The 25,298-nt window shown below is 41.0% G+C and overlaps 1 protein-coding gene across 2 annotated transcripts in view; it reads left to right on the top strand.

Moving 5' to 3' along the window:
- The window catches only part of LOC145402086 (carboxypeptidase B-like), an 18,304-nt gene extending 4,507 nt beyond the window's left edge, over window positions 1-13,797 (top strand). The window contains exons 2-7 of one of the 2 annotated variants that reach the window (XM_080274194.1): window positions 1,654-1,768; window positions 4,317-4,517; window positions 8,798-8,899; window positions 9,625-9,742; window positions 10,785-10,844; window positions 13,023-13,797. In XM_080274194.1, coding sequence (XP_080130320.1) covers window positions 1,658-1,768; window positions 4,317-4,517; window positions 8,798-8,899; window positions 9,625-9,742; window positions 10,785-10,844; window positions 13,023-13,717 — 1,287 coding nt within the window. In that variant the 5' untranslated portion in view covers window positions 1,654-1,657 and the 3' untranslated portion in view covers window positions 13,718-13,797. The remainder of the gene's footprint in view (window positions 1-1,653; window positions 1,769-4,316; window positions 4,518-8,797; window positions 8,900-9,624; window positions 9,743-10,784; window positions 10,845-13,022) is intronic. The other variant, XM_080274195.1, reaches the window with a different exon arrangement.
- Window positions 13,798-25,298: the final 11,501 nt, after the last annotated feature.

Consider the following 25,298-nt stretch of genomic DNA (forward strand, 5'->3'; position numbering starts at 1 on the left):
TACTAATACGAGCATACAAGATCATATATCATGCTACACTAGAAAGTACTCAATCGAAAATATAGTAATGTACGTTTCGAAAATATGATCGGTCGCTGTTCTGTATACGTCACATTGGAAAGTCTATCTATCTATTGCCAGACGCCATAATCCTGTAAGGGGTGGCCATTTGACTATTTGTTTTACGGGGAGGGGCACTAACCCTCCACCAACCCACTTGTTGACACGTAGGGAGCACATATGGTTTGGTTATATGGTTACCACCCAGCGTTGTAAATGGTTTCTTGGCTTACAGGAAACCATTTGGCTTGTCACTCAATATAAAGCTACCTGTAAGGGAAAGAAAAGCAATAAGAAGTGACAGGAAGGGTAGGCATAGAAAAAGAATGATAAAGGTTAAGGAAGAAGTAGGCAGCACTACATCAAGTGAGTGGATGTACGCGGAAATATCGATGTAGCCCGTCAGGGCCAATAAGACTACCTTAATCTTATTGGCCTTGGCCTATGTGGCTATGTTACACAGGAAAACACTCGTATGAAATATTTAACCATACCTTACGCTAAATTGCAAAGCGCTCACACAGCAAATCAGTCATATATTACTGTACGTTACACTGGAAAATACTAACACGAAATTATGCAAGGAAAAATCTAGTTCCATTTTACCCATCAGATATACTGTACATGGGTCGGAGACTAGGCTACCTTAGTCCAGTACATTAACTCACACCTCGGCTGACAAATGTACAAGTGGCACGTTGTGCACCCTGGGTGGATCAGGTGGGGCGTTCACCCAAGAGCCAAACCTCTTCATCTTTCCCTGCACCTCGGCGTGGGAAGTGCCATGGTCCGACCCGGGTGAGGCACTGCCGTTCATACTAGGGCGCCGGATCCCCACGTGGTGTAGCCCATGTACTGTAATGCACTGTGCCTGTATAGATCGGCTCCACAAACGCAGTTGCCTACGTGTGGTAGACGGGTCTGCTCGGCTGGACAGACCGGGGTTAAGCAACAACAACAGCAGCCTCGGCTGACAAGTTAGCTGTTTTATTCTTGCTAATGGCGGACTATCTTACCTGCTGTTCAGACTCTTTCCAAAGTCCCTTTACTATCATGGGTATTTTCTAAGTTGAATCAAGTCGTCTGATAGTAGGAAGACTATACTAAAAACATGATGTCACTGGATTAAATTGGCTTATCGGTTGTATCATTACAATAAAACACGCGCAAGTGTAAGCAAGCCCGTAATTTAAAGTCAGGGAGGGAGGTAGAAACTTTGAAAGTACTACCACAGGATGTGCAGAAACCATTCTTGTTTTAGGCTTCCGTTTCCTGATTGAAAACAAAGTTACACACACAGATATTCGCAGCTTTCACAATAGGCTGTCGTGGATACAGTTATTCTTTCAATAACGGTCACGATATGTTCAAAAACTGGTGGAGGCAGCGCCTAATGCTGAACCAATAATATCTACGTGTGTCAACCATTGTAACGGTAACCATAATTCTTTTAATTCTAATCTTACCTAAGACTGCCACCTCTCCATCTTGAATTCTGAGTTGTAACAACTTATTAACACTAGAATATGATGCTGTGGTCTCAAAGAAATGCTACGGAAAATATGTAGAACCACTTCTTGCTACCCCCTACAGAGCAATGAGGTGCTTGGTGGTGGTTGTGTGTGTGGCGGTGGTGGTGGTAAGTGCGGTGGTCACTAGTGCTGTTCCCTCAACACCTGACAACCTCCGACCACTCATCAACCATCAGGTCAGTCACACCATCTAAATAAAGTACCATTTAGGATAAGAATTTATAAACTCTATTAATTTTAAGTTGAGTATAACATTCCTTGAGTATAATGTCCTTTTGCCTTCACTCAAACAGCAATGCACCACTTAACAAACATGAGTAAATATTAGATTAAAAAAAAAAAAAAAGGGAATCCTGATAATAATTAATTGCCTCTGAGACGTTTATTGGTGAGACTGGCGAATGTGTTTCATGAATACGAGGTCAGTAGTTAATTTACACCTTCAAGAAACTGTTAAAACCTAAATAAGATCTTGCCTAATTGAAGAGAGAGAGAGAGAGAGAGAGAGAGAGAGAGAGAGAGAGAGAGAGAGAGAGAGAGAGAGAGAGAGAGAGAGATCCTTTACGATATCGCAAGTGTGGGAGGTGGCACCTAGTATACTATATCCATGATTCCTGTACACATTAGCCAGCTGACCCAACAAAAACTCATTTACGATGATGCAGGTGTGGGAGATAAACGTGGCCTTAATACTTACGGAGCAAATTACCTAGGTGGCCAAACAACTTTATGGCATCACAGGTGTGTGAGATAAAATCAAAACGGTTATAATTTTTATGTACAAGAGTAGGAGGTATCAGAAAACTGACCCAAGAAAATCCCTTTTTAATCTCAATAGTCCGATGATTTTTTATTTTAAACTTCACTCTTGCTGCCTCCAAATTATTTCATTCACTGCTGGAAAAACCTCTGGTCAGAAAAGGAATACTGAAAGCTGTATGTCTTCTCCAGTTCGAAAAGTCTCACAGAAGCTAAAAAAAAGAAAAGAAAAAAAAAAAGGAGATAATACTGGAAGCAATATTTAACTTCTCCAGCTCGAATTGTCTCACAGAAGCTAAGTAAATAAATAAACAGTAAGTGGTAATAGCACTGAAGGCTACATCTAACTTCTCCAATTCGAAATGTCTCACAGAAACTTTAAAGAAAATGGGAGATAATAAGAGGTGAATTCAAGTAACTGTTAACGTACTGAGGGAGTTATGGACGTGCGGTGTGGGAGGTGGTGGCGTGGGAGGTGGGTGGAAATGTGAGATGAGGGACGACTGATGAGTACTATACTGTGGTCCCACTATGAACAAATTACACGCAAGATGTTCAGATATTATTATTATTATTATTAGTCTCCATCTACTGCATAGGTGGAGAATATTGTTTTTCCTGGTATTATTATTATGATTATTCCGGCTTCAGAGTCTCGCCATGATTCCGGGAGAACCGGAGTCTGCGCATGGAATCTGAAGGGCCCAGGTTGTGTCCTGGAATGGGTGATTGCTGACAGAAAAAATCCATATCTCTCCAACTGGGTCAAGGTCATTGTAAGAAATGTAAAATTTCGGGTTCAGAGTCTCGTGACGTTTCCAGGAGAATCGGAGACCGGGCAAGGAATCTGAAGGTCCCAGGTTATGCGTCCTGGGATGGGCCATTGCATATAGCAAAAAAAATCCCAAATCTGCCAAATGGGGTCAAGGTCATCGCAAGAAATATAAAATTTAGTGACCGTTAGTCAAGGACCTCCATCCGGAACAGCAGGTGGAGACTAATGACTGTCTGTAACTGTTCTAGTTAGTTACCACCTACTACATAGGTGGAAGCTATTGTTTTTGCTGGTATTATTATTATTATTCCGGCCTCAGAGTCTCGCCGTGATTCCAGGAGAACCGGAGACTATTGATGTCTTAATGACCATTAGTAAAGGATCTCCATCCGAAACAGTAGATAGTAGAACAGTTACAGAGTTCTAGTTGTTACAAGTGCTTGTGGGCCCTCCAGGCCCCTCGCACTTGCTCCTGCGGAGGGCTCTCGCATTTATGTGCTGTTCTAGTGTAATGTTGTCACTTGGATTTTTTGCAGCTAACCAATTGATTGTGTTATTTGCAGCCTCGGTAATGGAACCCAGTTTATTTTAGTTCGACCTCTGGGCAAAAAATTCTACGGAGATCCTATGCCAGGCTTCGGGAGCAGCGTTTTTTGGTCAAAACGTGATCGCTCATTAACAGAGGCTTACCTAGAGATTTGGGGGCCTGGGGGGCTAGGTACTTTGCAGGGCCCCCCCTCCTGGGGGAGCCCCGCAAAGAACCTAGCCCCCCTAATTCTCAAAACTTATCTAATATCTCAGTTGGGATTGTCGGGATGATAAATATATATATTTTTTGATATTAATAAAAAAGCTTATAAATTTTTAAGGCTTTTGGGGGCCCCCTCAATTGGGGGCCCGGGGGGCAGTTTCAAACAGCCCCCCCCCCCGGCCCCCCTCAGGTACGCCACTGCTCATTAACTATAGTAAAAGTTTTTCAATCGTGATGGGACCAAGTTTTTTCACATCAGCAAAATTTTTTGCGATTTTTTTGCCAATTTTGGTGCAATTTGAATGTGTAATTTCGGCTGCCCAAAATACACACACAGAGAGACAGACACACGGCTACTGCTATAGTATATTAGATTATTATTATTATTATTATCTTTATTATTATTATTATTATTATTATTATTATTATTATTACACAGGTGTGGGAAGTGAGTGGTGCTGATGGTGGTGGTGTGGTGATGGGTCTGGCTCAGTCTGGTGTGGTGGACATTCTGGGCCACACCGCCGACAGCCACACACTACGCGTGGCACCAACCCACGCAACCCTGGTCAAGGCAGCTCTCAGGGCGGCAGGACTCACTCACACCATCACCGTACACGACCTCGCTGCATTCTTACAGGTACAGTTCGGCAACTATATACTTTTTACTTTAACTTGGCCCAAAATTCCCATCTCTCTGCCTTTATGCTCTTTTTATTCTAACAGCCTAAAAATGCCGTTTCTCCACCTTTAATGATCTTTTTACTCAAAACTGGCCTATAATTGCCGTCTCTCGACCCTGAATGCTAAGTTATAACAACAAATTAACGCACGCTAGAATATGATGCTAGTAACGAAGAAGTGCTATGGAGAGGATGCAATGCAGTAGCATTATCTTTTTCTGCCATTCTACTACGCGAAAATAAGTTGTAAAACGGCGAAAATCTGGGTCGAGTTAAGATGAAAAGAGTATGCAATTTCAGCAGAATTTTCTTTGGCTTAAGCTATGCTGTAACACCTCAGACAGTACACGACCTCGCTGCTTTCTTACAATTACCGTACAAGTACAACACTAAAGCCTCATATATTCTCGTTAGCATGGCGATGCTGTATTTTGCCTATTAACCTGCACTTGGACTCAATCATTCCATTACCGTACATATCTTAACGGCATTATTTAAGGTGCACTATCAGTACAGTATTTACCATTACTACTATATCGGTATCATACTATCTTGGCAGCTAAGCCCAAACCCCCCGGCGTTAAATGAACACTGGTTTACGGTTGGATGAAGAGTACCCGTGAGGATGGGAGTCACACCAAACGTCTATCAAATTACAGCACTTTCATGTATTCATTCCAACAAGAACCATAACCCAATGATAAAATTATTCTGGTGGACTTTTACTCGATCGGTGAACTGTCCGTCGGCGAATCGTTCTGTGTTCCAAGCTCCGGTTTCGTGCATGCGGAAAGTACCCTACATTCATCCCTAGTCTCTGGGTATATAATCCTAAATTACTGCTTTGCTACGATATACAGAAGGACAGTCTGAATTACGCACATACATTGCCCCTCTGTCTATCAAAGGGAGTTACCTGTTTTGCGTTATATGCCCAAAGACGGGTGTGGTATGCTACTTTGTGCGCGAGGTGCTTCGTGTAAACGACCTTATACCCCAAACTTAGGGGTACGAACTTCGTGCATGCGACGCTGGGAACCAGTTCTGTAAATGATTCTAACTACACAAGTGATATAATTAACTTTTCTTCCTACTTCGGAAATCTTATATGCACATCAGGCTCCACAATACCTCAACATTTTCACTGTTGTGACTTGATCGAAGGATTGCGTCGAAAATTGGCAAGGAGTAACCCTGTATCCTATAATTAAGGATAAATTATTTCGAACACACACGGTGATGCTGATTACAGCAAACTATATTCGGCTTTTCAAGCAGTTGTTTCCCTGAAGGTTTTGAAAGGTTCTGAAGTTATAAAAGGTCATGCCTATAAACAAATAAACATGCAAGGAATGTAATATTCGTAATGTGTCTTTAAAAATCGTAATTAGTCGAATTATACCACAGACAAAAAGCTTTGACAAGCATAACGAATCAAGAAGATGCTTTTGCGGTGACGACTAAACTGATAACATTTTTTTTTTTTAACTGACATCATTTGACTGCTTATAAGTTATTATATGTTATCGAAATATTTGCGAATCTTTTCTGACTGAGAATAAAGTTCAGTACTTCCAGCATATAACTGTATCAGTGTCTCATTATAGTTGCTATCCTGTTCACGTGTAGGAAGTAAAGGTAAGGTAAAGCCTTAGGCAAACGCCATGATACGCTTAGCCGTGGTGCTCATCTCCGTAACTTAGGTCTTTCAGCCTGTGGAGTAATATTTACTCACCTTCTAAGACAGGGGTTCTCAACCAGGGGAGAATTCACCCTCAGGGAGGCCATAGAATGGCAAGCTTAAACTGTTGTTATATTCATCTTTTTATTGCCTCTGAACACAGAACATAATGTGCATCAAATAGGCCCATTTTTTTTTTTTTCCAGTGTATTGTTATTTTTTTTTAATAATTAAGGAATGGTGTGCGAAACAACGGAAAAGAAACAGGTCCGTTTCAGTTGTTTCTGTGAGAAAATGTGTACGTGCGGTCCGAGGTGGGGGAGGAGGTTTTTCTTTCATGTTTAATTCCTGTGTGTTCGTCCTGTCAGCTTGTTTTGTTTGCCTAAGCTGGGGAAACGGAGAAGGAACTACCAAAACCTCTCAAATCAAGGGGAATTTCATCTCGACTAAAAAAAAATGCAATTATTTTTATATATTTTATAAACTGAAACCCTGAGAGAGAGAGAGTCGTCATATTCCTTTACCGTCAGGTTTTCGTTTTGGACGTGTACAAACTATAGTAGGACTCGCGCACGTTTGCGGCTGTGGTGTGGCTCGCAACTGTGTACAATGGTGCCATGTTTCCCCAACTTGCGATGTGAAACGGAAGCAATTTATGTACAAGGCATCACAAATTCGATAAATTCAGATGAATAAAACTTACACTTGTGTATTTTGATGGATGAATCAACAGTAATCTTATTATGCATAAAATATTTATACAGTAACACAGAAACATGGCATACATATTGTACAGTGTTGCTAAAAGAAATTGTAGTCACTTTTAATGGTTTTTAGCGTAGTTTTAGGGTGGGTAATAATATCACAGTTATGGATATAAGATAATGAGCCTGAAAAAAGAAGAAATATGCCAATATCCAAAGTAAAAGAAATAATTCATGTAATTCTTCTGAGTGGCAACACTTACCAGTCTGGCCTACGGTAAAGTACCTTCGTATACCCAACCATAGCTTGTACAGGTGTTGCTAGGGAAAAATGCTCACATTTACTGGCTTTTACCATAATTTTAAGGACGAGGAATAATCACATTTATAATCATAAGCTAATATGTAGGACAAAATAGTAGGCATATGCCAATACCGAAGTAAAAAAAAAAAAATTATTCACTCGCGAGCGGCAACACTTCCACACCCAGTCGGCGAGAGAGCGAGAGAGAGAGGCAGGAGAGGGGCATGCATTGAATGCATTGTCGGCATCACTAAATATAACAAAACCAAATTAACAAATGAAAGCACAATTATAAATAACTTATAAAAGAATCAAAAGTACTCAGGGTGGCTCACATTTCCCGCCAGGAGAGAGAGAGAGAGAGAGAGAGAGAGATAACGGTATAGAAAACGTGGCACACTGTACACAGGTGCGGGCTACACCACAGCCGCAAACGTAGGCGAGTCCTACTATAGTGACGCTATTGGCCCTCAGGCCTCGGTAGATTCTGTCACTCATTATTTTATGCGTATTATTCAGGTAAGCACCTTATGAGTAAGACAGTTTTGGAAAGGGGGGAATGACATTCTGCCATATAGTGGAAGGGGTGAATGGGGCAAAAAAGGTTGAGAATCACTGATCTAGGAAATGAGGTATTTGAGAGGAGCACGTGGAGTTACTAGGAGAAACAGACAGAAAAATGAGGAGATAAAGGAGCATTGAGGAGTTGATGTGGATGTGACTGAAAGTGCTAAAAGGAATATTCTAGGAGAGTTTGGCCATGTGGAGAGCATGGGGAATGAAAGACGGACTAGGAAAATGTGAGTGAGGTGGAGGGGGAAACTAAGAAAGAGATGGAAAGATGGAGTTGACAGATATATTAGGGAAGGGATATGATCTGGGTGGAGGGCGACGGAGTGACGTGGAAGAGATATGATGGTGGCCATCTCTCACGGGATAAAAGGCGTCTGGTAATAGATAGATCTTGGGATACGAACCCACTGCATCATCCAATTTCCCACGATCACCTCGTTTAGATGTTACGCTAGGTATTTATTATACCTACCAACGCACAAAGGGTGGATGGACACCTTAGTCAAGTGGCACCAGCTGCCTGCCAAGATTCGAACCCTGACACATTTGGGCCGGCAGCTACTACACGCCCATGACAGTACCGGCGCTGCATTACATTTTCTTCTACAACGTAACGAACCGAATTTGCCCGCTATCTATGTTATTGAGAATGAAAAAAAAAAAAAAAGGTTGAAAAAACTAAGCTCTGTTTTTGCCATGAACCATAGCTTATAATGATCCGTATTTTCGTGAGCCAACAGGGTTCTCACGAGATTTGTTATACAAAATTAATATGCTACAACTTTGTGTTCTTTTTTATGCCATTTATATCCTTTTTAACGTCGACACAGTTTACATATGTCATTATTACGTGCCATGTGCAAAGGTGTATACTTGTATGGAAAAAATGAGGAGCTGGGAAGTCTTCCAAACTTACAAGAATACTGTCCAATCACTCGTGAGTAGTAATTTGCGTGTTTGTTGTACATATTTCAGAAAGAGGAGCATCTAGTGCACAAACGCAGCACTCGAGCCCAAGTGTGTACACCTGACAACTGTAGAGAACCCTACGCTGATCATTATATGAAATTCGATGAGGTAAGCGTTCCTACCAGCTCTTTAAAACATTTATATAAACTTTGCAACAGTTTTGTGCACAGTCTGATAAACCTTCTAAACATCTTTTAAGCATTAAAATTTTATCTATTTCAACCGCTCCAAGTGCCCAATAGTCGACCTGTCTAAGTTTGATGATTTATGTGTGCCTGAATTGCAGTACTCCGTGTGTCCATACAGCATAAAACTCACTGAAGTTTATGATCCAGAATTTATGGTAAAGCAAATTAGCCCCACCAAGTCATACTGCGAATGAGGCAGGTGTTACCAGAAATTGTAGGGACCGGAACAGACCTGTACCATGGTTGTAAGGGTAGTTTTCTAAGTAGAGCTGGATATTTTGTTATACCACAATATCCTCTTCTGTGCTACTGATGCTAACTACTTCGATATTAAAGAGACAAAAATAACAGAAAAGTCATTATTTGTGTTATGCAAAATCAATCGCTAAGAATGAGGTCCTACGAAGCCTCTTCTTTACCTTAGAATACGGCCCTGAGTCTGAGACAGATTGATAGCGACTTATAAAAAAATAACCTGGTAGTTTGAAGCTAACAAGTGACTGATGGAGATTAATAGCTATCCAGAAACAATAGACTATGATCATAAATTTGTAACCAATAGTGATGGAGACAGATTAACTGGTACTTATAAGTAAAAAGCTACTGGTATTAATAAGTAAGTGGTGTTGCTTATTAACCCACCAGATGGAGAGCTATCTGAGGTACATCGCGAAGTCACCACGGACTAAGGTGAGGTCCATCGGGAAGTCAGCCGAGGGTCGGGACATCTGGCTGGTCCATATCAAACCAATCAGGGGCAGAGGTAGGATTTGACACTGTATAGAAAAATAAATAAGAGATAAATAACACATAACAATACAGTTAACCCAATCATTCAGTGTACTCTTTTAAAGTTTCATTTTGCTATCGGGAAGTCGGCAAAGGGAAGCTTGATATTTGACTGATCTATATTAACTCCTTCAATCCGATGACGGAGGTTTGATATTAGTCTTGAAATCTCCCGACGATTTAATTCCGCTAAGGGAAGATCTCTTGTAGTCGGAGGCTAACAAAGGCTGTCTAATTCATCTAGTTTGAAAAAGTAGGCTACATCCTAGAGTGAATAAAATCGTCTGGAAATAGCACGAAAAATAAGGAAAATAAGTCATCAAATTGAAGAGGCTAAACCAGCCAAGGACAAGAGGTATAACTTCGTACACCTACACAAATTAACAGCAGTAATAAAGCATTACTTACTTCAGCCCGATGATGTATTTTCTTATTCTTGCTACTCAAACCATTTTACTTAGGGACTTGGAATATTGTTCTAGTAATGAAAGAGTTTATGAAGGCTGTATTTAGCCCCTCTAGTTCCAAGTCTCTTCTAAACTGAGTGCAGTTGTCTATTTGTGGCAAAAATAAACAAAACAGTGTCACCGGACAGTCAAGAGAACGCTTTTGTCGTTTTTCTATCTCCAGATAATTGTATTAATCTTAGGAGAGACTTCGAATTGGAAATAAAACAGTCTTCGGCAACCGTTTCATGAAAAGGTCTTGAAAATAATCGTCTGGTACCTGATAAAAAGTAAAAATTATCCTCGGGCAGAAAGAGATGCAAATAAATGAAAGTATGGCCCATTCTCACCGGGCACTCTGATTGTTTTATTGTTGTGTCATGATATTTCAAAGGGGAAGATTGGGCTGGCAAAAATCAGCCAGCCTAAAAAAAAAAAAAAAAAAAAAAAGCATGCAGTCCATGGGCATTAATGTAAGTCTTCTTCACCATTCAAGCATCAGATAATAATAATAATAATAATAATAATAATAATAATAATAATAACAATTACAATGTTTTTTTGTGACAGCCGGCAAAGCACGGGTCGGTGAGGGAAAAATAAAAAGGAAAGCCATGTGGATCGAAGGAGGTGAGTATATTTTAATGACTTTTCTGTCAAAGTTTATTTGTAAAAGATTTCTGAACCTTTATGTCCTCACAATGTATTCTTCTAAAATGTGAACGTTTGCAAAGGTTACCGAGGAAAATCAATTTTAGCGATAAGAAAGACTATATACATTATGTAATATTGCGCACTGTAATCTAGTGTATGGATTATTTAAATTTGTTTTTCCTTCTGTTCATCTAAAAAAAAAAAAAAAAAAAGTTAGGGTCAGCGAAATTCTGAATATGAAGAAATCAATTTGTAATTTATAGGCTTCGGTTTGAAAAAAAAAAAAAAAAAAATTTTACAAGTGTAAATTAATTGTAACTGATTATTGAAGAAAATTTGTTATAGCACAAATTATGCATCGTAAACACAGTTATCCTTGAATATTGCATAAAACCTTGACTTTATACTTCACTGTGTTTGGTGTGCTAGTGCTGATAACACAAGCAGATCTACCCTACCCACAAATTAATGAGACTGGTAAGGATACGCTTTATTTGAGGCGGTAGAAGCACCTTACCAAATCTGTTTTTCTTCCTACTGATAGTATATTTTCCTTATTACCTTTGGGGATGTAAATAAACGTTTCATGCAATTTTTTTTTTCTCATGGGTAGCGCCGCCTAGTTTGTGTGTCCGCCGCCAGAGGCCTAAGGCAATGCTGATAATGTTCATGCACTACACCAGACGCCCGCGCCTTTTGAAATCAGCCGATGAATTCGTAAAATATAGTGCCATAGTCCACTGCTCAGCTTATGTAAGAAACAGCGACGCGGAAACAGCAACCTAAGAAGGCGACGAGTGCGGGTGTTTCAATGTGGTGGCTAAAGTCACACGGTCGCTGCGGAGCCCCCCCCCCCATACTATAGAGCTCAGTGTACATTCCGCTGTGTCAATTCGTTTGTTTTGTCAAGCGTAATGGCGGGTGAGGTGAAAGCACTGAGGTCTATAGTATGGAGAGGCTATCTCCGCCGCTGGCGTGTGCTTTGGCCGCCATATTGAAACACCAGCACTCAAATTCAAATTCAAATACTTTATTTCCACTAAGCAGTGGTAATTAATAAAGATACATTCGTCGCTTATAATACAAACACATACATATAGATTATGATTTTTTTCTGCCTAGGTCAACGAATCATTTGGGGCACATTTAGCCAACGAGTATAAAACAACGCCATAGGTTGCTGCAGTTATCCCTTATGGCTCTATCCATGTCATGAAACCGAATGTCCAGATTAATAAAGTCCGGAAGAAACGGAGATATCTACAAGAGAGTGTGAACAGAAGAGAAGAGGATATGGAGAGAAAGACTGGAGATAAATGGGTCCGTTTTAGTGGCCTCATTCACGCAGGGATACTGGGGAAGAATCTTACTGCCCCATCCCAGGGGGCAGTAAAGTTATAGAATTAGCAACAAGATATATTTCTTACGGGTGAAATGTAATGCCATCTCTCTTTGATGAATTCCTGTACCCATTTTTGCATCCAGAAGCTGCACGGCTGACCATGGCACTATATATAACGGAATCATCGGTTAACACCTCAGTTCAAAAACCATGGGCATCAGGCGTGGTGTAACATGGCTGCCGCTACACCAGCGCCGCCCTGGCGGCGGTTACATAAATTACGCTGTGTTACCCATAAGAAAGCCACATTATATAGAGCTCAGTGGGTGGAAATGATTGTCGTAGCCTTCGTGTTTAATTAAACCAAACCTAACCAAGCTTAAATGTACCTAATAATTTAATCTAACCTAACCTAACCTAATCCAACCTAACCTAACCTAATCTAGCATCCAGTTCGGAAGTTGGGAAACGAAAACCACCTTTGAGTACGTTATGTAAGACAGACAATCGTAGGTACGGCTAAAGGAACGTGATGATAAAAAGTGGGAAATTTTTTCAGCAGGAAAAGGTAATTCACCACCCTGAAAATATTCAGAAAAATACAGAAAACAAACTGGAGGAATATGAATTGAATTGGTATGGACCGTCTACTGCCTCAAATAAAGCGTGTTACTTAGGTGTTTACTATAATATGACTATACGAAACGTATAAGTATTTTGTATTAATCAGTGTTTTCTAAATGATGTTAGGCTATGATTTCACGTTGTCAAATTCAAATCCTTATTCCAAAATGTTTCATGTCTTTCAAAAGGTATCCATGCCCGGGAATGGATCTCATCCGCCACTGCCTTCCACCTCATTCATAATTTTCTAAAGCAGCCGTCACCCACCTTTGACGTATACATCGTGCCCATGGCTAACCCTGACGGCTATGTATACACGTGGACCAATGACCGACTGTGGCGCAAGAACAGGGGCAAGACAGAAGGCTCCTGCGCGGGGGTGGATTTGAATCGTAACTGGGATGCTCACTGGGGAGTCGGAGCTTCTGGTAACCCCTGCAGTGAAGTATATATGGGCTCTAGGGCGTTTTCCGAGCCCGAGACCCGTGCGCTCAAAAAAGAGATGGAGAGCCTGAACAGAAATAAGAAATTCGATCTGGTGTTGTCCTTGCACAGCTATGGGCAAGTTATACTGTACCCCTATGGCTGGACGAGAACACCTGCTCCAGATCAGCCGGAAATGCAACGTGTGGGAGACATCTTCGCTAAGGCCATCCAGCAAAAATCTGGCGAATCTTACAAGGCTGTAAATTCCGCAGCTGGGTTTTATTTAGCCTCTGGAGCCACTGATGACTGGGCTAAGGAAGCTCTCGGCACCCGGCATGTGTACACCGTGGAACTGAGGGATAAAGGACGCTACGGATTCACTTTACCTGCAGACCAGATTGAACCCACGGCCATGGAGATTTGGAATGCTCTTGATGCTGTGTTGGCCGTTCTTTAACCAGAAAAGGCGCAGTTTTTGAAAAAAAAAAAAAAATGTGAACGAGGTAAACTGCAGCCTACATATATCTTGCAAAATTATTTTCATGTGCTAGTAAAGAGTAGTTTCTAAAGTAAAACACCTACAATGTTCTCATATCACTTGCAATGTTTCGCGAGGAAACTGGCGTATTCAGTACAGAATGGTTACTTGGAGCCTACTTATATTTTGCAAGTCACTCATTTCAATGGTTACCCCTTGCAACTCACGCAAATAACTTAGTGGTTATACTGTACTTGCAAATATATTATAGCAATCAGTAACTTTGCAAACCACTTGTATTGTTCAACAACCACCCTTGCAACAACCTGTGCTGCCCTTTTGCTAATCACTTGCATTGCAGTGATAACAAGATAAAACAAGAGCTGATGTATACAGTTTATGCAAGGCTTCAAAAACTATCGATGATATCATCTATTTGCTACGCGAATGGGCAGGAGTCAACAATCACAGAATTAGGCCTACTCATTTTAAAGTAACACATGTTTATACAGTTCCTTTCATTTATTCGCAAACTATCAATATTAGTAGCCGTATCAAAGCTTCGCATAACATGTGTACATCCTTCATTCCGATGACTTTTCTAATTTATTCTTGCTATCTACAAATGAGTATATATTTACTGAGCGTCACTTTTCGAACTGGGGGGATTGAATGCAGCGTTCATTAACTCCTTTAATAACAGAGGTCTGACCTAAGTTGAATAAAGTCGTCTTATAGTGGCGAGAATAAAATGAAAAACTGTGTTATCAGGAAAGTGAAATGTTCCCCCAAGCTCGACATTATTAGATCATAATTATAGTCCTACGTGACAGGAGGGCGCTAACTCCCCCCACCCCCGCGACCCCCCTGTCCCGAGTCCGACGATCTACCACTGAGCCCCCTTGTATTCTTGGAGTGAGTTAAACGTCTGAGCAGGCTGGCAAAGCACCTCCACTCACACATGTCTCTTAATGATCACTAAATATTTACGTGTAAGATCCAGGGCCCACAAGTTGTCATTTCATCTGGAAACTAACATCCATCCATCCATCATCCAATCCTACGATGCCCCATGAGGAGCGTAGGAGCCCGGGGCTAGGCAGTTGGTCCTGACATTTAAGATGAGTGACCAGCCTCCCTCATCCCTGAGTGGCATTGCATGAGCAATAAACCCCAATCACCCCTTGGATATAAACCTTCGCCGGCTCAATCCGATTGGAGCGCAATAATTACCCACTAAACCACCAGGCGCCAAAATTTGGTTATATGGTTACCACCGAGCGTTGTAAATGGTTTCCTGGTGTACAGGAAACCATTTGGGTTGTCACTCAGTGTAGAGTCACCCACAGGCAGAAGGAAGAGGAAAGAATGAAGGAATGAAAGACAGAAGAGGGAGTGTAAAGTCATCCGCAGGCAGAAAGACGAGGAAGGAAAGACAGAAGATGGATGGAAAGAAGGATGGAGGAGAGGACAGGGTAGACACCCGAGAGCAGCACTACATTGAGTGAGTGGATGGTGAGCGCCCCCACCTACCACATGGAAACTAACAAATCCAATAATTACAGAGAACATCAGCTTAATATTCTGAAGGGAAAAACGATTTAAATCATATCTCGAAATAGACAATATTTTTGTGGAAGTATTAAAATCTCAGTTGGTCACTATTTTTATTTTATTTTTTTTAAATAATGTACAACCTGTTTGACAGTAATCTGTTAAGCTCCGTCACTACAAAGGTGCCTCATTTATTTCTTGCCATCTCCAAAGGATTGTCTGCATCTCAGGAGACTATGAATAGCGGGGGTTGGAGAAAGAGTCATTATTAATTGCACAGCGACTATCCTAGGATATTTCCTAACTGTGAATAAAGCTCTGTAGCAGTAGCAACAATAAAATATTGCTCTCGGGATAAAGGAGTTACAAAACTGGCAGATAGTTTAGTTTTTTTTTTTTTCCTTTATGAAGTAAAACCTAAAGCATTTAAGTGCCATATCTTTTACTTACCACATTATAAATGCTGAAATTAGTACAGTTGGCATAATTTATCAGCCCCTTCATAACCCACTTGTTTTGGAGTCTTTTTACTATTATAATTATTATTATTCCTACCGTCGGACGACTTTTCTCATTCTGAGATATTTTCATGTCTGTAATAATCGTTAAAAATCACTTCATTACAAGAACGTTTCTTCCATGCTCTGTTCTTTTGTACCTTCACTCGATTATACTCAGTCTGGGGAATACTTCTCGTAGTGAAGGGGTTAATGCTGTGTGAATGTGAATGAACTCACCTTGTTTATGAACACAGTTTTGAAATGAGCCAACATGGTATGCATCTCTCTTAGCGTACGGTCACACCGAATGCGACGAGCGGGGCGATTTGAGCGGGGAGGGATGAGGCGACACGATAAAAACACTAATCCTATGTGGGTGTCCACACTGAATGAGCGATGAGGTTTGTCGCCTCGCCTACCCTCCTCGTTCGTCGCTACGTAATGCAGCATGTTCCAAAATGTCGCGCACTGCCTAGCGACACCCCCACTCCCCAGGCATTTGCATCATCATTCAGTCGTGCTGGTACTGCGTGCTGGGGAGGTTGGGTTTGGTAATTATATATACTGAACACCTTATTGGAGCCGTGTACCACAGGAGAGCTGTGTGGGATCAAAATGATCCACGCCGCAAAAATACTGGAGTGTTGAAGAAACATTGGGAAGATATCTGTGAATAATTTATTAAATATATATGATCATTGTCATACGACTGCTTAAATAACGTTTGTTCCATTGTTGTTATAAAACCTATCAATGACCATTCATGTGTAGATTTCATACTAGTATTTAGTTACACCATAGACTTAAAACTATAAGCAGGTAAATGTATACACTATATGTATGTGTATATGTATATAGGTAATGAACATCAACAATTTTATTATTAATCTGCATAAATTTATGAAATATAGTTCAGTAAATAATGAATTGCCCAGCGGACATTTCACCATAGGCATGCAGAGGGTGCTTGATTGTCTGGTGGAGGAAGTAGAAAAAGTGGGATTGGTAATAAATTGTGGAAAGAAATTATTAATATGAACGTGGAGAACCAAATCGTTTGTGTAATTGGGAATAATGTGGTGAAGAATGTAGAAAATTTTAAATATCTGGGAACGATGTATCATCTAGGGTTAAACAGTGAAATTGAGGAGAGGATTAAGCATGCTTGGCGAACTGTTGGAATGATGAAATTTGTTTGGAATAATAATATGCTTTCGGTACATACTAAAGTAAAAATTTACAAGTCCATGGATATACCAGTTTTAATTTATGGGCATAAGTCATGGTACAGTACAATTGCAACAGATCAGAAAGTACTTGGATTTGAGAATAAAATACTGAGAAGGATTCATGGGATAAAGTGGCAAGACAGAGTTACAAATTGAAAGCGTAAGGGATATTACGAGAATGGAACCAGTTGATGAATATGTGAGACTGTCTCGCTGAAAATGGCTGGGGCACATATATAGAAAAGAAGGCAGTTTAATACAAGATGTGCCAGAGTGGGCTGTTAGAGGAAGAAGAGGCAGAGGTAGGCCGAGGAAAACCTGGTTGAGGGCAATGAAATGAGAAGGAGAGGAGTGTTGGTGGGACCTGAAGGAGATGGCATGAGACAAAATAATGGTGGAGAGAGCTCATCGAGGCCCTATATGCATCCCGTGGGGTGCCACAGGAAATGATTGATTGATTGATTGATTGATGCTTCTGCACTATCTGTCGTCCGCTTTCTATTTGGACACGCATAAAAAAAAAAAAAAAAAAAGTGATACATATCACAGAACAACCCTCACTGACTGGGATAATATATGGCCCGGGCCTCCCAGAAGGCGAAGCAATCTATAACGGTCACACCGAACGTGACGAGCGGGGCGACTTGAGCAGGGAGGGATGAGGTGACACGGTAAAACACACAAACTCCCACGTGGGTGGCCACTTTGAATGAGCGGGGAGGTTTGTCGCCCCGCTCACCCTCCACGCTCGTCGCTACACGATGCAGCATGTTCCAAAATGTCGCGCACTGCCTAGCGACATCCACACTCCCCAGGCATTTGCATCTTCATTCAGTTGTGCTGATACTGCGTATTGGGGAGATTTGGTTTGGTAATTATGTCTACTGAACACCTTATTGCAGCCATGTTCACCCACCAAAAAAATTATCGTTACCTCTGGGTGCGATGAACTCTGAAATTATTTGTAAAAGTGAAACTGTGTTCATTTGATACTGGTAGTAATTCAGAACCCTTGGTAACAAATATTTTTTTTGTGGGTGTACCACAGAAGAGCTGTGTGGGATCCAAATGATCCACTCCACAAAAATACTGGACTGTTGATACACTGGGAAGATATCTGTGAATAACTGCATACAAATGGTAAATTATAATCGAGCATTATTTTGTCATACAATTGCTTAAGTTACGTTTGTTCCACCGTTGTTTTAAAACCTATCAAAAACCATTAATGTCTAAAATTCATACTAGTATTTAGTGCTCTATTTCCTTTGTTACACCGTAAGCTTAAAACTAATAAACAGATAAGTGTATACACTGTATGTATGTGTTATGTATGTATATATGTAATGAACATTTATTATTTATCAGTACATAAATCTATGAAATATAATTCAATAAATAGTGAATTGCTCAGTGGATATTCCACTATAGGCATGCTTCTGATTAGCTGTCGCCTGTGAGATTGCCGCTTCCTATTTGGACACCCATTGCGTTGACACTCTCATCACCGCTCATCGCTTCACGCTACCTCCCCGCTCGTCGCATTCAGTGTGGCCGCACATTAACGAACGAACGAACGCTGACTCTCATCTCGCCGCTCATCGCTCGTCTACCTCCCCGCTTGTTGCGTTCGGTGTGGCCGTAGCCTTACAGTTTCGATGCAGCTAGTTTCGACGCCACAGGTGTACACTGTTTAGTTTCATCGAACGGAACTGGGCCACTCCCACAACACTGTGGCTGCATGAAATCCGATAAGCCTTAGTGAAGAGGTAGGGATGATTCTTCTTGGTTATAGTCAACTCTCCAGAGCTGAAATGGGTAAATTTTTGTCAAGTTAGAGAGAGAAAGAGAGAGAGAGAAACGCGCCATTAATAATGGTGATCCCTTGTAAAATGTGAAGAATCAGACCATATGAGTTCCCGTTTGTCGACTTTTGGTAGTATTCTTGTTGGCTGCGAACATTATCGTGACACATGGCCAAGGGGAAGGCAAACCATCACATACTGACAATTATTGAAATACATGATTAAAAAAAAAAAAAAAATGTTCGTTTCCCTCGTCCCTGACTATTACATAAAGTGTAGTTCAGTGTAATAATTTCCTATGCCCGGGTGTTTTGGAGTCGGCCATCATTGATTATACTTTCACTTTAACTTGCCTAAGGTATTTGTTCTTTTGCAGCTATTTTTAATGGTTCAATTAAAAAAAAAAAAACACCACAGCACCGCTTATTGACTTGCATTATATTTTAACGTAAATCTGTTGTTACAACTCAGCATTTAAGATGGAAAGATGGCAGTTTTAGACCAACCTGGAGTAAAAAGTTTAGTTGCTTCCCTGCACCGCAATCAGCTTTAGTATTACGAGTTCTAGACTATGCATTACCTCTTCCTTGGCGATACATTTACCAGTTACACCTGCAAGCCTCCTTCCCCATGATTATTCTACCTCTTACTTCTTCATTTCTTCATGAGGTTACTGATGCAGCTATGTCGATATTAAAGAGGCCAATGCAAATAAATCATCAGGAGGAGGGGAGAGGTTCAAACCCAGCAGTTGCAGTGTCCACAAGTTTCCCTGCGCTCTCGACTCGCCTGCTTGTGCATCCGAATCGTTGAGGGGGACTGTAAGTAGATGTCTACGACGCCGATCCAAGGAATTGTGATTTGGTTCAACTTTAGGGCGGGGTACGGTTTCAACAAGCACCGGGACACTGGCTTTAAGGTGTTCGTGCAGCGCTAGGATATAGTTGCACGATATCCACGGCACCTCCAACGATCTCTCGGTGATGGCGAACCGGTGGAGTTTGCCATCTTTGGGACACCTAAGTGTCCTGGGACATGGGACGTTACTGGGCCAGGGGGTGCGGTCATGCAGGGTTCTGCCCATGCACGACGGCGCCGCCCTGTCCCGCGACACCAAGGCAGGGTCCCTGGTAGTCCTGGAGAGGTTAACTCCATCACTGAGATGTGCGTCGCTACGGCGAAGGCTTTCTGTGGGGGTGACAAGGGGGCAATGTGCGTTCTTCTTCCCAAGATCTTTGAGGAGAATGGGCTGCCTCGCCTTGTCATCCCTGAGTGCTTCGTCGGTGACGTACGTCCTGCCTCCCGCCGTCGTCGAGAGACCCGATCGCAGCAGCATATCACTTCCCGACAGACACCACGAAGCGGCTGCGGCTCGACACCCCCCATTGAATCTGCGCAACTGCCCGTCTTCTACCGACCTGCCGCCGGACCAGATCACGGACATGGCTGTCGACCTTCCTGACGACCACCGCCAGCAGCCAGCGACTGAAGAAGGGCAGGACTCTTCTTCCAACTTCGCTTCTATGGCTGAGGATGCTTCGACCGACTCCTCTACCGAGGTGGATGTTGTTGAGTCCTCGAGTCCTCCCCTCCTCCAGCTGCGGAAGGCGACCCATCTCGCCCTCCGCTCAAGGCCTCTACAGTTCGCCTCATGTGCCTGTTTACCAACACCTGACTCACGGCGTCCATAATCGGTCGTACCAGCTCGGAGAATCGTCCTCCAAGGGTGAGGGGGTTCCATCTAGCTTGATTGTCAGGGGGGAGACGGTATTGGGCGATGGCTTTTAGCCTCAGTAATCAACAAACATGAATCGCCAAGGAAGAATTGCTACGAAATTTCTTGTGCCAGAGAGAATACTTTTTCTCTCCGACAAGGAGAGTATGTTTTCACCTCTGTTTGTATGTTTATTTGTTTGTCTGTTAGCAGGATTACTCAAAAACTAAGAGAGATTTGGACAAAACCTGGTGGGTAAATAGCCCATGTCCCAGGGAACAATCGATTAACTTTTGGAACCGATCCGGATAGTATTACAGATTCTGGATCCAGGAAACATTTTTTTGCGAAACCCTAATCAGTGATGAGAAACCCTAACCCATTATGAAGAGTAGTTTGGAAATTACATTGCCCTTGTTGGAGATGCACTTCACTGATTGCCCCTGTAGTTGATCAAGTTATAATTTTTCCCCTTGTAATCTGCAAATTGTAACAGACATAATATCAGAAGTACACATTTATCTTTTATAGTATGGCCAAAGAGGAACTGCAATGTAAATTCCTGGTATGGAGAATGAGCTTCAACGTGGTAATTTTTTGGTATGGAGAATGAGGTGTAGCGTCGTAAGTTCTTGGCATGGGGAATGAGGAGCTGCAGTGTAGTGTTCTTGGTATGGAGGAGGTGCTGCAACATGGTAACTTTTGGTAAGTGGAGTGAGTTGCAACGAGATAAGTTCTTGGGTATGGACAAAGAGGAGCTGCAAAGTTCTAAACTTAAAACACAAAAGTAAATATTAAGAACTTGGAATATATAAGATGGGAACTCAACCACCGTATTTATCTCATTTCCTAATATATCAAATAGTTTGCTAAAATAAGTTTGCATCAACTGAGAGAGAGAGAGAGAGAGAGAGAGAGAGAGAGAGAGAGAGAGAGAGAGAGAGAGAGCAATGTCTAAGAGCAAGAGACGTAAAGGTCAATATAACTCAGTGTTATCTTCCTTACTGTTATACAAGAAGTCGCGTCAAAACACTACCGAATATATTACTATAATAACTCTGAGAACGCGAAGGGGGAGATGTATTATTAACTCGGAATTCGCGAAGGGGATGGCAAACTCTCAGTTTTTTCATGATTAATAAAACACGACGGATCAAAGATGCCATTTTTGAAAGTATGAAAGACATGACGGAGAAGTGAAAGACGTCTGACCTTTCCACCTCGATGCTAATTCTTTTACACTGAATGCAGCATAACAATTTCCTATTAAGTGTTAATGTGCTGACGGTCATAAACTAGAGGAAACTGTCCACACTTTCGCTCACTATAATGAACTTGTCCTCACTTTGGCTCACTATAATAGTTTTAAAAATTATCCTACGTTACACGCCTACAACAGGTCAGCGGTTTCGCTACGTCATCATTTGATAATATAAGTCATCTATGTAATGTCCGACGTTTAATCCCAGACCTGATCCAGCGTGGCTGATGGAAACATATGCAGACCGGCCACAAGCTTCGACACTGAAGTCCACCTACCTCTTTAACTAATTTTATATTTTATTCTCCCAGTTAGACAAAAACAGCAGAAAGACACTCATTAATAACATGTTACTGTGATTTACATGATTAATTACCTTACTACTCACCACATTTAACTTCAAAGACTACCCAGTTAAACGAATGAGCTAAATTAACCTGAACATCGATTTTTATAGTTAGTAAAAAGGAGGTGCAAGGTAGAGCAGTGGATGTGGGGGTGGCTCCAATGAATGAGGGTGAGTTGTGGAAGATTCCGGTGTTGGTATTTGCTGATGATACGGTATTGTTAAGTGAAGATGAATGGAAGTTGCAAGGTTTGGTGAATGAATCTGGGACAGTGTGCAGGAAGAGGAATCTGAAAGTGAAGGTAAACAAGAATAAAGTTACGGTGTTTGAGAGGAATGAAGTCACAGAATGCACAGTGAGTTTGGATGGTGAGGATATGGAGAATGTGAGTGCATTCAAGTACTTGGGTAGTGTGATGAGTAAGGACGGAACTTTAGGGGATGAAGTGCATGAAAGGGTAAAGCAGGGAAGGAAGGTTGTTGGTTCACTGAAAGCAGTGATGAGAAATAGGGAGGTGAGTATGGAAGTTAAGAAGTCACTGCATGATAGTATTGTGATCCCTGCCCTGACGTATGTAAGCGAGGCATGGATCTTGCTAGACGGGAACAAGTCAACAGTGAGAGCAGTGGAAATGAGTAACTTGAGCATGTGGAGTGACATGGACGGACAGGCTGACGAATGAAGTGAAGGAACGTTGTGGGGTGGATGTGGATGTGGTTGAGAAAACTAGAAATACACTGAGGTGGTTTGGAGATGTGGTTGTGGAGAGAATGGAGAATGAAGGACTGACTTAGAGGGTGCATGTGGGTGAAGTGGAGGGAGGGAGAGGGAGGGGAAGACCGAGGATGAGGTCAAGGGATGGAATTGAGAAGTATATGAGGGAGAGGGGAGTGAGCTTGGGGGACAGTCAAATGGTGGGTGACAGAGCAACTTGGAAGCGCTTTGTCTGCGGCCAACCTTTGCGGGATTAGGGCGTCGGTCTATAGACTGATAGATAGAAAAAGATGTTCACCACGGTTCCCTTACCAAGGAGCCCAACCAAATATCCTATTAAGTTTCATTAATACTACTATAAACTATTTTTGTTTATATAGGCAGAGACAGCTGATAACTGCGTATTTCGTATTAATAATAATACATTCTTCCAAAATCAAGTATGTAGCCTACACATGGGCTTCATAACAAGTGTAAATAATAAGCATCTCCACTGCATAATATAAAGATATTTATTTAGTAAAATGCATACATGAGTTAAAATAGTCTTTAAAAATGGGAACTTCAAAAGAATAATATTTCATCTACCGATACCACAGTTTCTCTCATAGCCTAGCGCATGAACCAATAAATCAAATATACAGTACACAGTGCAATTATTGACGCCTTCAGAATAAACATTATCCATTATTTGGTTTAGAAGTTAAATGCCCGGATGCGAAATTACCTACCATAATTAGTTACATAAACTACTCGTAATGCCCTCACGCGGAATTATTATCCCTCTTTAGTTTACGATAATTTCACTTTATAAAACGAACTAGACAAAACACCTTTTCTTCCCCATTTTGATAACATAAACTTTGTTCTTGCTTAACGCCTCCAAACCTTACACTTAGATAAATATGCACTCTAAAACAACAAAGCTCTTGGGAATACAAAACTATTACAGCGACATAACAAACATTAAAAATATATAATATAGGAAGCATACGATGCGGTACAAGAAATACATAACACTGAACGCGAAATTAAGTACAAACTATTCCCTAAGGTGTATAATACTCCTAATTAATCTATGTACAACACTTAGTAACTTTACGTACTTAATTCTAAACACGGCAAATATTTCAGTCAATTGAGTGTATAAGAGGCTTTGTTTCCTTCCAACTATTTCAGTAAAACAAGGAAAGGCAACTTGTAGTGATTACTTGTGGCTTAAATAAACATTGGTTATCTTTTACAAAACCGGATAAACAGTTGTTTAGTGGTAACCTAGCATACTTACTGTACGTAGGCTAATATCCAGTCGAGTGTTCTATATCTGCTGCAATTCCAGTAACACTACTGTAGAATTCTATATTACATGCTATTGTCGCTTAATCAAAAGTAGGACATACATCAGTCATCGTTACCACTATTTCTTACAAGTTGAAACTACTTGTAAAACAAAAATTTTTCCATGCATCATATAAATACAGATAGTCTAAGTGTTCAGTTATTGATCTTACAAATGTGTTCTATTTGTTTTTTGTTACTGGATAAAAATTAAAACATTAATTCATGAATAGCACTAGGAATGACAACCTAGTCAATATAAGAGCAATTTTTCTTATACCTTTACCTCTCCATTGGCCAAGCTACGATTCTGTCTGACAAGTAATCTGCATTCTGTTTTTAATTTTGCTATCAAGTTTTACTTCCTTTTGATTAATCACTGCATCCTTTACCTTACCTACACAAACGTGAACATTCTTATATGCTCGTTATATCCATATTTTCCTATCACTTTCCTGTTTTCCACTCATTTCATATCTTATCCATACCTATATTCATTTACATAAATACTCGTACATGCAGGTATCTGCTCACCTTCCGTCCTCCTCCTGGTGGTAACTCGTAGTCTTTCCCCCACCCCTTCACCAATTTTTCAATGGACGCCTCGTTTTCTCACTCTTCCTGGTGATCAACCTATATCTGCTCTATTTTTTTTTTTTTAGATACTGAAAACTGTACAATATAGCCTATTTAAATACACAGGGAATATAATATAAGCCATGTGGGCTGTACAGTAGGCTAGAACAAGACCTTAATCCATTAAACTTATGATGTCGCACTTTCGTGCAGTACATAACTGTGACTACCACCTAACATGTTTGTTCGGATGAATGACACCTCTCGTAAGCAGACAGTTGAAAAGTTAGGTCTGCAAGCCTGTTCACTTCCCGTTTCCTGTTGCTTCCAAGTACTACAAAATTATACACAATAAAACAATTATAACACGAAAAAAAATCCTCTAAATATAAACTGTCAAACATCACCCTTACAGCAAAAATTTTGTTCTCGGTTTTACTCGTGCAAGAACATTCATTCCATTAATACTGCAGTTACAAAATATCTCTAAAAATTTACAAAAGCCTACAAAGCAAGGAAATC

The sequence above is a fragment of the Coenobita brevimanus genome, chromosome 57 (assembly GCF_032717465.1).
Source record: "Coenobita brevimanus isolate Jiangsu-jjx chromosome 57, ASM3271746v2, whole genome shotgun sequence".
Lineage (NCBI taxonomy): Eukaryota > Metazoa > Arthropoda > Malacostraca > Decapoda > Coenobitidae > Coenobita > Coenobita brevimanus.